This window comes from Sinocyclocheilus grahami, unplaced genomic scaffold (assembly GCF_001515645.1).
Source record: "Sinocyclocheilus grahami isolate Dianchi unplaced genomic scaffold, SAMN03320097.WGS_v1.1 scaffold932.1, whole genome shotgun sequence".
NCBI lineage: Eukaryota > Metazoa > Chordata > Actinopteri > Cypriniformes > Cyprinidae > Sinocyclocheilus > Sinocyclocheilus grahami.
The window spans coordinates 53,882-69,837 of NW_015506111.1; the positions used below are offsets into that span (position 1 = coordinate 53,882).

Here is a 15,956-nt window from a genome sequence, read left to right on the forward strand (position 1 = left end):
AAACGCATTGAAAACAATTAAAATAAATAAATAAAAACACCCGGCCTTCCTTGGTAGCCTACTCTTTACACAAATTACCTCAGCTGCTAAATACGTCAGCATATCCTAATTAATATATATAGCCTACATGAGCTAAACTACGGCATGAGAGAAGCAGGTAAATGTTAAAGACTTCGGTACACTGTCTGACCAGTTGTACAGAATTCATTGGTGACCTTTCCTTTAGAGACGGCTCCACTGCAAAGAATATGTATTATTGAATCACGTATTAAAAGCTGTTATTTTTCAGTAGGCTACAGGTGCTGTTGCCAAGCAACTCCTGGTTCCCGCCACCGCTGAGAGCAGTTAAAAACAAGCCGGTGGCGAGTTGCGTAGCAACACAAGACGCGAAAACATCTCAGGTTACTTATGTAACCATGGTTCCGAGTTGGGAACGAGACACTGCGTCCTCTAGGGGTCGCTATGAGAAACCTAGAGGACGCAGTTCGAAGTTCCCATGAAAGGGAACATCTCTGGTTACTTATGTAACCATTACGTATTAAAAGCTGTTATTTTTCAGTAGGCTACAGGTGCTGTTGCCAAGCAACTCCTGGTTCCCGCCACCGCTGAGAGCAGTTAAAAACAAGCCGGTGGCGAGTTGCGTAGCAACACAAGACGCAAAAACATCTCAGGTTACTTATGTAACCATGGTTCCGAGTTGGGAACGAGACACTGCGTCCTCTAGGGGTCGCTATGAGAAACCTAGAGGACGCAGTTCAAAGTTCCCATGAAAGGGAACATCTCTGGTTACTTATGTAGCCATGGTTCCCCGAGTAGGGAACGAGACACTGCGTCCTCTAGGGGTCGCTATGAGAAACCTAGAGGACGCAGTTCAAAGTTCCCATGAAAGGGAACATCTCTGGTTACTTATGTAGCCATGGTTCCCCGAGTAGGGAACGAGACACTGCGTCCTCTAGGGGTCGCTATGAGAAACCTTGAGGACGCAGTTCAAAGTTCCCATGAAAGGGAACATCTCTGGTTACTTATGTAGCCATGGTTCCCCGAGTAGGGAACGAGACACTGCGTCCTCTAGGGGTCGCTATGAGAAACCTAGAGGACACAGTTCGAAGTTCCCATGAAAGGGAACTTTGGAAACCGTTAATACAAATTGGCCTATTAACGAACCTCAAAGCGCATTTTAAATTACGCTGCACCAAGTAAAACAAAATGTCATAGCGTACAGACGGTGTTTTTAAAAACGGAAACATCTTTATTCATTATTTACACATCTAAAAGCGCAGCATTTCAATCTCAGCTGTCAGGAGCTTTTTTGCAGCGGTGTGGAGCTCTCGCTGCGTGATGACGCGCCGCCGGTTGAACTTGGAGAGCCGCGCGGCTTCGGCGCCCATCTGCGCATGCGCGTCGGACAGGTGCCACATCACAGAGACTGCGTCACCCACGTCACTCAGCTCCTTAAACAAGAAAAATTATCATTTTAAAAATGCACAAATAAACACGAATCTCGTGTGAAGTCAGTTTAAAAGAGTGAAAAAAAAATAATACATCAGGCATAGTTTCGCCTTGACACACCTTCTCGATCTTGTAAATGTAAGCCGAATATGCCTTGGTGCTCTGTTTGCGCGTCCAGCCGGTTCTCCTGGACGTCTTCAGGGACTTCTGGCTCCTGTCAGATGAGGTTTTCATGATGGCTGCTGTTCACTTCGCAGTCAGTGCCTGAGATAGAGCTTCTGAACACTCTGTTTAATGTGTCTCAGCTCAGCTCAGCACAGGTGAAACATCTCAGTCTTAATTAAAGCTTATTACCCTAATTAAGGCATTCACACAAACCAAAGGCCCAGTGACACTGTGATGATAAATCATAGTTTTCATATAGCTTAGGGCAGTCTTACGTTTATTTGTTCAACAAATTAGTCCTCAAATTAGGCACATGTCATTATGTCACAGTTCTTTTTCTTTTTTCTAATTTAGTTTAGTTTTTTTAGTAAAAGCACTGCTATGTTTTTGTAAGGACTGGCCTACACTGTATGTAACCTGCAATTACCTCACATATTTTTCTACCCGATTTAATGCATAAAAATTAGTTTTGTTTCTATAAATGACTAGCCTATAGTTACGTTGATTCATTGATTGAATAGGCCTAAAATATTTTGACTTGAATAAAACCAGTTAATTTTGGCTAAATTAAAATTTTTCAGAGTGTCTTAAGGTTTCAGAATTTTATATGCAACTATAAAAGGCCTAATTATTAATGTATATCAATATAATTGCATTTGACGCCATATTTAATTTAAAGTGAATGAAAACAGGCTTTAAAGTTCTACAGTCTTTATAATAGCACGCACTATATTAAGATCTCAGATCATGTAATTTTTTTTTTTTTTACAGCTCACTAAACTGTTTTATGGAAAACTATAGTTTTATTGTTTAATCAAGAGAAAACAAACACACCCGGTTTAAGCAGTTACTACATTGTTAATGGTAGCCTACCACACTGAATCCCAACCAAAAACTCTATCAAGTTTCCTGAGCTCCAAAAGAGCAACCTGTGAGCAATGTACAGAAAGAGGACAGGCAGAGGCGATCAGGACTATTATTGGATGTATGGAGTCAGTGGATTACAGTAATCCAGAGCACACTGACCGCTGCCGTTCATAGCGCACTAGACCTGCTCATCAAGATGGACGTGAAGATCCTCAGTGTGTTTCTGCTGCTGCTGACTCAAGGTACAAAGTGTGTGTGTGATATGAGAGCTGGACACACTATCTGTGTGTTTCCAGTAGGCTACTGTAGCCTAGTTTCCAGGAACTTGACAGTTATGTATTTGGACTCTTGCAGATGGTCTTCATATCTAGGATAAATGGACCTAAATGTGTGCAAAATTCTAAATTCAAGGGTTTTACTTTAATGATTTTAAAGGCCCGTTTACACCGATAACCGATTATGCTTATTTTAAGCACGCTTTAGAAGTTTTTGTCTTCTGCCGCTTTAAGTGCTCGAGCTGTTTGTAGAGTGGATTCTGATTGGCTGTAAAAAAAAATGTTTTATCATTCATTGGCGGGAAATGGCCTATAAAAATCGCACTAAAATTGATTCCAGCGATATTGTCCCTCTCTGTCTTTATACATAAGCCTCTCATAGAATTAGAAAGTTTGCATGTTATTTTTTATTTAGTACTGTCCTGAATAAGCCATTTCACATAAAAGTTGTTTACATATACTCCACAAGACAAAATAATCATTGAATCTTGATACTATGTGTCATTTCCTGGATGATCCACGAATTGTTCATGAGTCCCTTGTTGGTCCCGAGCAGTTCAACTGCCTGCTGTTCTTCAGAAAAATCCTCCAGCTCCTGCACATTCTTTGGTTTTCCAGTATCTTCTGCATATTTGAACCCTTTCCAACATTGACTGTATGATTTTGAAATGCATATTTTAACGCTGAGGACAATTGAGGGACTCATGCATAACTATTACAAAAGGTGAAAACATGTACTGATGCTCAAGAAGGCCACAACGGGGGTGTAACTTTTTCAGTTGGATGATCAGGGTAAATTGTACTTATTTTGTATTATGGGAAACGTAAGTATTTATGTAGCTTCTGAAGAAAAAATATGATCGTTAAACAAAATGAGAAGAATTTACACATTATCCTGTTCAAAAGTTTACATCCCCCAATTTTATTCAACACATTTCACCTGTTTTGTGTTCATCTGCTTCTCCCATTTGCTAATTTACATTGACTATCACTCTATATAGACTAATACAATCAGATACAACAATAATTTCTCATTTATTACATTATATTGATCAAATTAGCTCGTCATATTTATGGAGATTTGTTTTGAATGCATCAGCATGGAAAGCAGTTATCTTTGGAATAGAAATATATATATATATATATATATACACACAAATTGATTCAACAGAGTGAGTCACGCTTAACCGCTCCGAATAATTAAAAATGAAACTTGTGACTTCGATCTTTCATTTCAAGCGATTCACTAGCAAAAACTAGTTCACAAGGGCCATTCATTTTTGGAATTTCGACGTCATGTGTAATGATTTTAAAAAGCATGTCGTGATGGGTGAAACTGAGCTTTTCGAAACTCTGAGTTGCAAAATCACTGTTTCGAAGCACTCCAATTGGATCGCATCTCGTGAATCATTTTATTCAGATCGGGACTTCAAAGCACGTATCGCGAATCATTTAGATCGGGGCTTTGGAGCGGGTTCATGAATCATTATTCAGATCAGGGCTTCAGATCGCATATTGCAAATAATTTAATTTACACCGTGTTTACACCGGACACGAGCGGCGCGATGCAGCAAAATACTGTAGAACTCATTATAGGCAAATCATTGATGCTGTCTACACTGGACAGCGGTGCAACAAGACACGACAAATCCCTGACAGTAACCTGCTGCCTCGTTCTATTTATGACATACTGACATAAAGTTCAAATGATTTGCAACAATCACTTTGTCACGTCCAGTGTACACTCTAAAAAATGCTGGGTTATTTCAACCCAACTTTGGGTCAAATTTGGACTAACCCAGGGGTGCCCAAACTCGGTCCTGGAGGGCCGGTGTCCTGCAGAGTTTAGCTCCAGCTTGCCTCAACACACCTGCCTGGAAGTTTCTAGTATGTCTAGTAAGAGCTTGATTAGCTGCTTCAGGTGTGTTTGATTAGGGTTGGAGCTAAACTCTGCAGGACACCGGCCCTCCAGGACCGAGTGTGGGCACCCCTGGACTAACCCAACTTTTGGGTTAAAAATTTTATGTAAAAATTTAACCCAACAGTTGGGTTAGTCCATATTTGACCCAAAGTTGGGTTGAAACAACCCAGCATTTTTTAGAGGGTAGAAAGACTTTAGCTGTTGCAGTGTGGTGCGACTGGACACGACAATTCTCACGTCCAGTGTCGACACGGCGTTAGATCGAAACTTTGGAGCGGGTTCGCAAATCTTTTGATTCAAATCGGAACTTCAGAGCGCATGTTGCTAATCATTTGATTTAGATCTGAACTTCGGAGCGGGTTCGCGAATCTTTGTGATTCAGATCTGAACTTTGGAGTGCGTATCGTGAATCTTTATTCTGATTTTTCCCCCGTTTTTTTTTATTTTATCAAACAGTACAGACTTCAAACCATTAAGGCAGTATAGTTATAAAAACAAAACAGACAAAGAATATACAGATACAAATGTGTTGCCAGGTTAACAAAAAAAAAAAAAAGCCAAATAAATGTACACATTTAAGAGAAAAATGTATACATAGGTTGGATATAGATATACAGTTTATTGCTTTAGGATTAACAGAACTTTAGATATTCATACTTCATACTTGTCTAGATCAACTTTGAATAAAGAAAAGAGAGGTTAGGAATGTGAAATTTAGTTAGCAGGAAACACAAATTAATGAAGTTATATTTTCCTACACCCTAAAAGAAACGTTGGGTTGTTTACTGTTCCCAATATCTGGGTTAAACATATTAGATCGCTTGTTTATTATCAGTGCATAAGTGAATATACACATGCTCAACAGGACCACATGCTTGAAGAGCATTAGATAAGCACGCATGTCTGAATGTGTTTACATACATAAACAATGTTGTCTGGCCCGTGTGGGTCTTGAATGGCAAAACATGCAAGGTCATGCAGCGAACGGCAGCATTAATTGTCACTGGAAAGATTAGAGACAAGAGCATCTCTCGGTCCCTTCAGAAGTGCATGCTTACTGATTCAGGGCATGAAGCCAAGAGGCTTTAGAGTGATTACGTGAGTAACGATCATCCATGATGCATCAGCTAAAACTGATAACACATGAACCGCCCTCTGACCTCAGTTTGACAGGGCAGCAGACATTACGATCAAATTATTAACAGATCAGGAAAAAGAGAACTAGAGGACTGTCTGATGGAGACGATGAGACGAGATGAGCGAGAGACCTTCAGATTGAGAATGAGTAAGTATGGTGACTTGGAGCGACGGTAGAGCCAGTGGATAATCTCATGACTAATGATTGTGATGCCCAGATTACAGGGCCTGAAATAGGGCCCGTCTGTCCTGAACCATCACAAACTGCTGGAGAATCACACGTGCCAATTAACAGGACCCCTGATCTTCATACAGCCTGAAAAAGACTCATATATGATAATATATTCAATTCAATTCAAGTTTATTTGTATAGCGCTTTTCACGATGCAAATCGTTGCAAAGCAGCTCTACAGAAAATTAAAGTTTCTACATTATATTTAGTAGTAGCTTATCAGTGGTGACTATCTCAAGTTGATGTCCATATGGCAGAAATGTACGGTAAAAATCAAGCAGTTAATGTCATGTAATCAAACAGACGGTGAACACTATTAACAGCAATGATTATATGTTTTGCGATCAAACTTATAGCAAAGTTTGGTAGTTTTGTATGTCTGAGTTGTATTTGTTGTCTGAGATTAGATTGGCATCATCTGAGGTCCTCTGAGGGGCTGGCATCATCTCTTCTCAGTTGTTCGGTCATCTCAGGTCTTTGTAAGTGCTGGATCCAGACTGAAGCTTGTGTAAATCCTAGTTACCATGGGATTTGCGATCAAACTTATAGCAAAGTTTGGTAGTTTTGTATGTCTGAGTTGTATTTGTTGTCTGAGATTAGATTGGCATCATCTGAGGTCCTCTGAGGGGCTGGCATCATCTCTTCTCAGTTGTTCGGTCATCTCAGGTCTTTGTAAGTGCTGGATCCAGACTGAAGCTTGTGTAAATCCTAGTTACCATGGGATGCCAATCCCTTGGCAGAAACAGAGAAGGAAATAGAGAAAAATTTGCGTAGCTGCTGTTCCAACTAAGCAAAAAATTATGTGTTCAACCCAAGCAAAAGAATGTTAATGTGCATTTGATCAGATGTAACTGAAGTACAAGGTTATGATATACATTATGTGAAAGATTGGCTAAAGAGATGTCTTTAATCTAGATTTAAACAGAGAGAGTGTGTCTGAACCCCGAACGGTATCAGGAAGGCTATTCCAGAGTTTGGGAGCCAAATGTGAAAAAGCTCTACCTCCTTTAGTGGACTTTGCTATCCTAGGAACTACCAAGAGTCCAGAGTTTTGTGACCTTAGGGAGCGTGATGGATTGTAGCGTGGTAGAAGACTATTTAGCTACGCAGGAGCGAAACCTTTTAGTTCCTTAAAAGTAAGTAGTAATATTTTGTAACCGATACGGAACTTAATAGGTAGCCAGTGCAGATAATGTAAAATTGGCGTAATATGATCATATTTTCTTGACCTGGTAAGGACTCTAGCTGCTGCATTTTGGACTACCTGTAGCTTGTTTACTGAAGATGCAGGACAACCAGCTAGCAGTGCATTACAATAGTCCAGTCTAGAGGTCATGAATGCATGAACTAGCTTTTCTGCATCAGTAGCAGGTAACATGTTCCGTAACTTGGCAATGTTTCTAAGATTTAGAAGTCGTCATACATACAGAAAAAAAAAATATATATATATATATTTTTTTTAACTCAAGATACTCTTGAGAGCTGTCAAACAGACAGTATGTCTCCTCTAGTTTGAGGTTATCTTGTGTAAGGTCAGTTAAAGTTGGAAATAATTCCCGGCATTAGAGAGGAAATGCAGCCTTTAACTGAATCAAACATGCAATCAAATTAGACGTGCATAAAGTATGAGATTAATCATTCTTCCATGCATGGATTGCAAATCCATCCCAAAGAGGCACAAAATCACTTTTACGGACTTTTAAATTAAATGTTCCCTCCTGGTGGAATGAACTGCCCAACTCAATCCGAGCAGCTGAGTCCTTAGCCATCTTCAAGAATTGTGCACTAATCAATGTGGCACTGAGGAAGAGCTTTTGTCTCGAAAACGTTTTGCACTTTTCACTTTTGCACGGCCTCTGATTAAGCATTATAATAAAGATTTTTTGAGGTTTTGCCCTATATTTGACCGTGCGCTGATAGTTTTTTCTGCTGGCTTCATGTTATTCTACAACATGAAATATATCTGTAATACCCCTTAAAAAGCTTTTTTTGTCTTGAAAAAGGCGTCTGCTAATAAGTGTCTAAGTTTCAGAAACTTAATGGTGGTGATGTTGAAGTCATGTGACAGTCGTGTAGTTTGTTAATAGCCTACATTTAGCTTTTTACTTCTGGCGATTGAATTTAGGCTTCAGTTGTGTTCAATTGTGAAGATTATCATGACGAACAAAATGTGAATCATAAACTTTTATTGGTCACAGAGCTTGTTTTCTGCAATAATCCTAAAGCCTTTGGAAAAATCCTATTGGGTTTTTGTACAGGTAACCAGGTTCATGCTAACATTCTGCTTTTGGCCTACAAAACTGCATCATGATGCATCACTTCCTGTTGACAGTTTACCCGTTTGAGTTCCAGGAACTGCTGGATGTTGGTCCTGCTTGTGTAAATCACATTGAACATGTTGTTCTCGAGATGGTGGGCATGACCTGATGGTTTCAATGCTCCTTGTTTCCAATCAGAGTGTTCCTACCACAAGCCACTGGGGTTTGAGTCCGGGTCAGTGATGGCGGAGCAGCTTACCTGTTCAAACCAGGATCAGTACGTGGGCTGGTTCTCCTCATGGACCCCAAATAAAGCCCGACTGAACAGTCAAGGGTTTGGGTAAGTGTCTCAGAAAAACCTTCTAGCAGCACTAAACCAGCCTGAAATTAAAGCTTGGGTTTCACCATTACCAAAACGACTAGCGCTAAATCTGATTTAGCTTGTGTGGGGTCATAATAAAGTGGACACTGACTGACTTTCCACTTTGTCGCAGCTGTGCTTGGCTGTCTAAATTCCAGGACACGAATCAGTGGCTTCAGATCGACCTCCAGGAGGTGCGGGTGGTCTCGGGTATCCTGGCTCAGGGCCGCTGTGATGCTGACGAATGGACAACGAAATACAGCCTGCAGTACCGAACCCAAGAAAACCTCAACTGGATCTATTACAAAGACCAGACCGGGAATAACAGGGTAAAAGCCTTAAAATACAAGAGTGTTTAGAGTAAAATCAAAAGGATTTCTCTTACAACTGATGTTTGAGCCGATGTGAAAAAACATCAGTAACACTGTCAAGTTTTAATACTAGCCTCTTGTTCTTCCATTAACAATAACTGTAAATATTAAGTTTTATTTATCATTCTAATTCTAAGAGAATAGCAAGGTACACACCATAACTAATAATGATATTGCTGGAATCACTTTCAATTATTTTCCCGCTGATGAACGATAAACCTCTACAGCAAATTACAATCTTTCTGAATTTTAATAAGCGTGAACATTGAAACATTTTTGCAGCGCACTTATAATAAACAGAACGTTATCATCCGTTGGTGTGGGCGCTAATAAAGGTCGCTATTAATACCTTTTACAGTTTTGGTTCTTGGTGTGAAACGCTTTTAAATGGTAATCTATTCATCTATCTATCTATTACTATTAAGTGCCAAAACAACAACGTTTTGCCACATTATTGCCTAATTTCTGTGAAGTTTCCTATCCAAAAACACAGGGCACATGTCTGATAGGCCCGGTTTCACAAACAGGGTTTAGGTTAAACTAGGATTAGGCCATAGTTCAATTAGGACATTTAAATAAAATGCCTTAGCTAAAAACACTACTGGTGTGCATCTTGAGACAAACCAATGAAACTGACATATTTTAAGATCAGAGGGTGCAAGTTTCTTTCAGTTAAAACAGCACAGACATGCATTTTAGTCTGGGACTAAGCTTAAGCCTCGTCTATGAAACCGGGAGCTAATAGCTATGTTTCCATCCACCTATTTTTATGCACATTTTGGAATATCACATAAAAAACCTCTGGATGGAAATGCCAAGATGCGCATAGATATTAAAAATGCACATAAACTTACACGCACAATTGAGTAGGATAAACGTTTTAGCCGATAAGAAAAAAACTCATCTGGGAACCACATCTGCAGTCCTCTGCACAATATGACTTTGTTGCAGTCTAGAATTAAACTGCTGGTCTCGTCTGGCCAGAGGAGAACGGCACACTCTCTCGACACACTATTTCCCTTTTTTAATAATCTGCATTGTAAAAAAGCGCTATATAAGTAACTTGACTTATCAGATATGAAAATTATTATATTCAGTAGCTATGTTTCCATCCAAAGATTCTAATTAAACTTATGCGCAAAACTGGAATATCGCATAAAACATTTGCGAATAAGTTTCCATCCAACGAGTCAAAAAGAACAAAATCGTCATCTCCTGGTAAACTGGCACTAAATATCACTAAGAAAACTAGGAGAAGCCACTGAATGTAATAATTTTCATATACTGTATGATAAATTACTCGCGTCTCAGACGAAACACAATAAATGCAGTCATTGCTTTCGGAGGAGGATGCTGGGAACGCAGTCGTGTGAGACAATTATACAGAAATACTTTGACGACAGACTTTGCTCAGGCATTTCAAAACGACCATAACAAAGGAATTTATTCGGTAAATGTTCCCATCATAGTTTATGTGCATTTTTTCTTATCGGATTAAAAAGTTTAAATCGCACTCAAATGTGGGCATAAGTTTTTTATGCGCATTTTTTAAATTTACAGTGGGTACGGAAAGTATTCAGACCCCCTTAATTTTTTCACTCTTTGTTATATTGCAGCCATTTGCTAAAACCAATTAAGTTAATTTTTTTTCCTCATTAATGTACACACAGCACCCCATATTAACAGAAAAACACAGAATTGTTGACGTTTTTGCAGATTTATTAAAAAAGAAAAACTGAAATATCACATGGTCCTAAGTATTCAGACCCTTTGCTGTGACACTCATGTATTTAACTCAGGTGCTGTCCATTTCTTCTGATCATCCTTGAGATGGTTCTACACCTTCATTTGAGTCCAGCTGTGTTTGATTATACTGATTGGACTTGATTAGGAAAGCCACACACCTGTCTATATAAGACCTTACAGCTCACAGTGCATGTCAGAGCAAATGAGAATCATGAGGTCAAAGGAACTGCCTGAAGAGCTCAGAGACAGAATTGTGGCAAGGCACAGATCTGGCCAAGGTTACAAAAAAAAATTCTGCTGCACTTAAGGTACCTAAGAGCACAGTGGCCTCCATAAACCTTAAATGGAAGACGTTTGCTGACATATTTTAAGATCAGAGGGTGCAAGTTTCTTTCAGTTAAAACAGCACAGACATGCATTTTAGTCTGGGACTAAGCTTAAGCCTCGTCTATGAAACCGGGAGCTAATAGCTATGTTTCCATCCACCTATTTTTATGCACATTTTGGAATATCACATAAAAAACCTCTGGATGGAAATGCCAAGATGCGCATAGATATTAAAAATGCACATAAACTTACACGCACAATTGAGTAGGATAAACGTTTTAGCCGATAAGAAAAAAACTCATCTGGGAACCACATCTGCAGTCCTCTGCACAATATGACTTTGTTGCAGTCTAGAATTAAACTGCTGGTCTCGTCTGGCCAGAGGAGAACGGCACACTCTCTCGACACACTATTTCCCTTTTTTAATAATCTGCATTGTAAAAAAGCGCTATATAAGTAACTTGACTTATCAGATATGAAAATTATTATATTCAGTAGCTATGTTTCCATCCAAAGATTCTAATTAAACTTATGCGCAAAACTGGAATATCGCATAAAACATTTGCGAATAAGTTTCCATCCAACGAGTCAAAAAGAACAAAATCGTCATCTCCTGGTAAACTGGCACTAAATATCACTAAGAAAACTAGGAGAAGCCACTGAATGTAATAATTTTCATATACTGTATGATAAATTACTCGCGTCTCAGACGAAACACAATAAATGCAGTCATTGCTTTCGGAGGAGGATGCTGGGAACGCAGTCGTGTGAGACAATTATACAGAAATACTTTGACGACAGACTTTGCTCAGGCATTTCAAAACGACCATAACAAAGGAATTTATTCGGTAAATGTTCCCATCATAGTTTATGTGCATTTTTTCTTATCGGATTAAAAAGTTTAAATCGCACTCAAATGTGGGCATAAGTTTTTTATGCGCATTTTTTAAATTTACAGTGGGTACGGAAAGTATTCAGACCCCCTTAATTTTTTCACTCTTTGTTATATTGCAGCCATTTGCTAAAACCAATTAAGTTAATTTTTTTTCCTCATTAATGTACACACAGCACCCCATATTAACAGAAAAACACAGAATTGTTGACGTTTTTGCAGATTTATTAAAAAAGAAAAACTGAAATATCACATGGTCCTAAGTATTCAGACCCTTTGCTGTGACACTCATGTATTTAACTCAGGTGCTGTCCATTTCTTCTGATCATCCTTGAGATGGTTCTACACCTTCATTTGAGTCCAGCTGTGTTTGATTATACTGATTGGACTTGATTAGGAAAGCCACACACCTGTCTATATAAGACCTTACAGCGCACAGTGCATGTCAGAGCAAATGAGAATCATGAGGTCAAAGGAACTGCCTGAAGAGCTCAGAGACAGAATTGTGGCAAAGCACAGATCTGGCCAAGGTTAGCAAGGTACACACCATAACTAATAATGATATTGCTGGAATCACTTTCAATTATTTTCCCGCTGATGAACGATAAACCTCTACAGCAAATTACAATCTTTCTGAATTTTAATAAGCGTGAACATTGAAACATTTTTGCAGCGCACTTATAATAAACAGAACGTTATCATCCGTTGGTGTGGGCGCTAATAAAGGTCGCTATTAATACCTTTTACAGTTTTGGTTCTTGGTGTGAAACGCTTTTAAATGGTAATCTATTCATCTATCTATCTATTACTATTAAGTGCCAAAACAACAACGTTTTGCCACATTATTGCCTAATTTCTGTGAAGTTTCCTATCCAAAAACACAGGGCACATGTCTGATAGGCCCGGTTTCACAAACAGGGTTTAGGTTAAACTAGGATTAGGCCATAGTTCAATTAGGACATTTAAATAAAATGCCTTAGCTAAAAACACTACTGGTGTGCATCTTGAGACAAACCAATGAAACTGACATATTTTAAGATCAGAGGGTGCAAGTTTCTTTCAGTTAAAACAGCACAGACATGCATTTTAGTCTGGGACTAAGCTTAAGCCTCGTCTATGAAACCGGGAGCTAATAGCTATGTTTCCATCCACCTATTTTTATGCACATTTTGGAATATCACATAAAAAACCTCTGGATGGAAATGCCAAGATGCGCATAGATATTAAAAATGCACATAAACTTACACGCACAATTGAGTAGGATAAACGTTTTAGCCGATAAGAAAAAAACTCATCTGGGAACCACATCTGCAGTCCTCTGCACAATATGACTTTGTTGCAGTCTAGAATTAAACTGCTGGTCTCGTCTGGCCAGAGGAGAACGGCACACTCTCTCGACACACTATTTCCCTTTTTTAATAATCTGCATTGTAAAAAAGCGCTATATAAGTAACTTGACTTATCAGATATGAAAATTATTATATTCAGTAGCTATGTTTTCATCCAAAGATTCTAATTAAACTTATGCGCAAAACTGGAATATCGCATAAAACATTTGCGAATAAGTTTCCATCCAACGAGTCAAAAAGAACAAAATCGTCATCTCCTGGTAAACTGGCACTAAATATCACTAAGAAAACTAGGAGAAGCCACTGAATGTAATAATTTTCATATACTGTATGATAAATTACTCGCGTCTCAGACGAAACACAATAAATGCAGTCATTGCTTTCGGAGGAGGATGCTGGGAACGCAGTCGTGTGAGACAATTATACAGAAATACTTTGACGACAGACTTTGCTCAGGCATTTCAAAACGACCATAACAAAGGAATTTATTCGGTAAATGTTCCCATCATAGTTTATGTGCATTTTTTCTTATCGGATTAAAAAGTTTAATCGCACTCAAATGTGGGCATAAGTTTTTTATGCGCATTTTTTAAATTTATGTGCATCTTGGCGTAACCCATCCATCCAGCGTTTTTTTTTAATGCGATAGTCCAAAATGCGCATAAAAATAGGTAGATGGAAACACAGCTAGTGGCTTCTCCAAATTTTCTTCTTGATATTTAGTGCTAGATTATCAGGAAGTGACAATTTTGTTCTCTTTGACTCATTGGATGGAAACGGTTGCTTTATTCGCAAATGTTTTATGCGATATTCCACTTTTGCGCATAAGTTAAATTTGCATCTTTGGATGGAAGCATAGCTAATGTTTTTGATGACAATGTTGGATTAGTCAGTAGTGAGTATACTGGCATTAACTCCCCATCATTTAATGATGTTTATGGCTTGTGTTCATCTATCAGGTGTTTTATGGAAACACGGACCGATCCTCCGCGGTCCAGAACCTGCTGCGTCCGCCCATCGTAGCGCGGTACCTGCGGATCCTGCCTCTGGGCTGGCACACGCGCATCGCCCTACGCCTGGAGCTGCTCATGTGCATGAACAAATGCGTCACGGGTTAAGAACAGCTTTAGGTACTACAGCAAAATATGTGACCCTGTCTGTAAAATCCAGGCTAAAGTCTCAAAATCTAATTTTGAGATAACATGCATCAAAGTTTGATTTCAACCATTAATTTCACCATGATTTCAATCTTTGACATGGCCTTACTCAGTCAATATTAAAGATATAAAGGTTATATTTTCACAGAATGTTCTACATCTTTATAAAGGATGATTTTATGTAGAAAACAGTAAATCACAAAAAATGACTTTAGCTGGGTTTTCACAGGCTTTATAAAGTCACATATACTCAGATCAGTAGGTAACAGGCAATTTGAAATAATACCATATAACTGTAGCTTCTGTGTGTACGAAATAAAACAAATAAGCATTTTTGGTCTAAAACAAGAGGACTGCTTTATTATCAATGACTTGCTGATCTTTGCGAAGTATACAAAAAAGAGGAACAGTCCATTTTGCTTTCTGAAATGATAATTGAATAAATTCCATATTGATTTATTAATCAAATCAGAAAACATGTGAACAACCATTGAGCTTCCTAGTAACTGCATTTAAAACGGTCCAAATTCATTACCACAGATAAAGGCTGTAAACTAGCTAGCTAGCTCTGCTAGCGGCTGTTTCTGACTCAGCACAACCACCAAAATAAACTACCATTATCTAATAAATGGCTGTAAATATAACCAGAAGAAGACTCGCACACTGGTGTTAATGTAATTCACGTGTGTCTTTTTGAAAAAATTCCATGTTAGAGAGACATTAGCAATTTAATTAACACATAAAGAGACTCAGTGTTGAGCTAATCATGTATAAAACAAAATGGAAAATCCTGTCTTAAAATTACTAACCGCCCAGCTAACAATTTTTGATTCCCAAAATTTAGGTTATCACAAATTTCTGGGGAGGTTAGTTTTTATTTTTTATAAAAAAAAAATAAATAAAAAAAAAATTATATATATATATATATAATAAAACACACACACACACACACACACACACACACACACACACACACAGTATATTTAATTTTTTTTGCTTTTTTGTTTGGGAAAGTTAATTTTTGATTCCAAGAATGTTTATTCAAAATAAATGGTTTTCAAAATAAATAACCAAATAGGAACCATATGGGAACGTTGTTTTTGATGGTGCCGACCTAGTAACGGCTATTGATACTGAAATAAGTCATTTCAAATTATATATAATTAAAAAAAACACACACACACACACACAGTATATTTAATTTTTTTTGCTTTTTTGTTTGGGAAAGTTAATTTTTGATTCCAAGAATGTTTATTCAAAATAAATGGTTTTCAAAATAAATAACCAAATAGGAACCGTATGGGAACGTTGTTTTTGATGGTGCCGACCTAGTAACGGCTATTGATACTGAAATAAGTCATTTGAAATAAGACATAATAACAAGCTTTAGCATGTGCTAACATCAAGGGTGTAGGAGATTTTAGGCAATGCTAAAATTAGCTTTGCAAT

The 15,956-nt window shown here is 38.2% G+C and overlaps 2 protein-coding genes across 2 annotated transcripts; one reads left to right on the forward strand and one right to left on the reverse strand.

Annotated features, from left to right (window-relative positions):
- Positions 1-1,226: 1,226 nt before the first annotated feature.
- On the reverse strand, positions 1,227-1,740 carry LOC107564418 (histone H2B.1, sperm-like). The gene is made up of 2 exons (XM_016249511.1): positions 1,570-1,740; positions 1,227-1,451 (listed from the first exon to the last, which is right to left on the reverse strand). The coding sequence occupies exons 1-2, from the start codon at positions 1,681-1,683 to the stop codon at positions 1,269-1,271; spliced, it is 297 nt and encodes a 98-aa protein (XP_016104997.1). The 5' UTR covers positions 1,684-1,740; the 3' UTR covers positions 1,227-1,268.
- Positions 1,741-8,294: 6,554 nt separating this feature from the next.
- On the forward strand, positions 8,295-14,552 carry LOC107564404 (retinoschisin-like). The gene is made up of 3 exons (XM_016249493.1): positions 8,295-8,644; positions 8,799-8,994; positions 14,310-14,552. The coding sequence occupies exons 1-3, from the start codon at positions 8,547-8,549 to the stop codon at positions 14,466-14,468; spliced, it is 453 nt and encodes a 150-aa protein (XP_016104979.1). The 5' UTR covers positions 8,295-8,546; the 3' UTR covers positions 14,469-14,552.
- Positions 14,553-15,956: the final 1,404 nt, after the last annotated feature.

Excerpts from the sequence above, each read along its gene's own strand:
- LOC107564404 (XM_016249493.1), top strand. The coding sequence starts at position 8,547 with ATGGCGGAGCAGCTTACCTGTTCAAACCAGGATCAGTACGTGGGCTGG. Across the intron at positions 8,645-8,798 it reads CTGAACAGTCAAGGGTTTGG|CTGTGCTTGGCTGTCTAAAT; the intron begins GTAAGTGTCTCA and ends ACTTTGTCGCAG. Across the intron at positions 8,995-14,309 it reads ACCAGACCGGGAATAACAGG|GTGTTTTATGGAAACACGGA; the intron begins GTAAAAGCCTTA and ends TTCATCTATCAG.
- LOC107564418 (XM_016249511.1), bottom strand. The coding sequence starts at position 1,683 with ATGAAAACCTCATCTGACAGGAGCCAGAAGTCCCTGAAGACGTCCAGG. Across the intron at positions 1,452-1,569 it reads ACATTTACAAGATCGAGAAG|GAGCTGAGTGACGTGGGTGA; the intron begins GTGTGTCAAGGC and ends TTCTTGTTTAAG.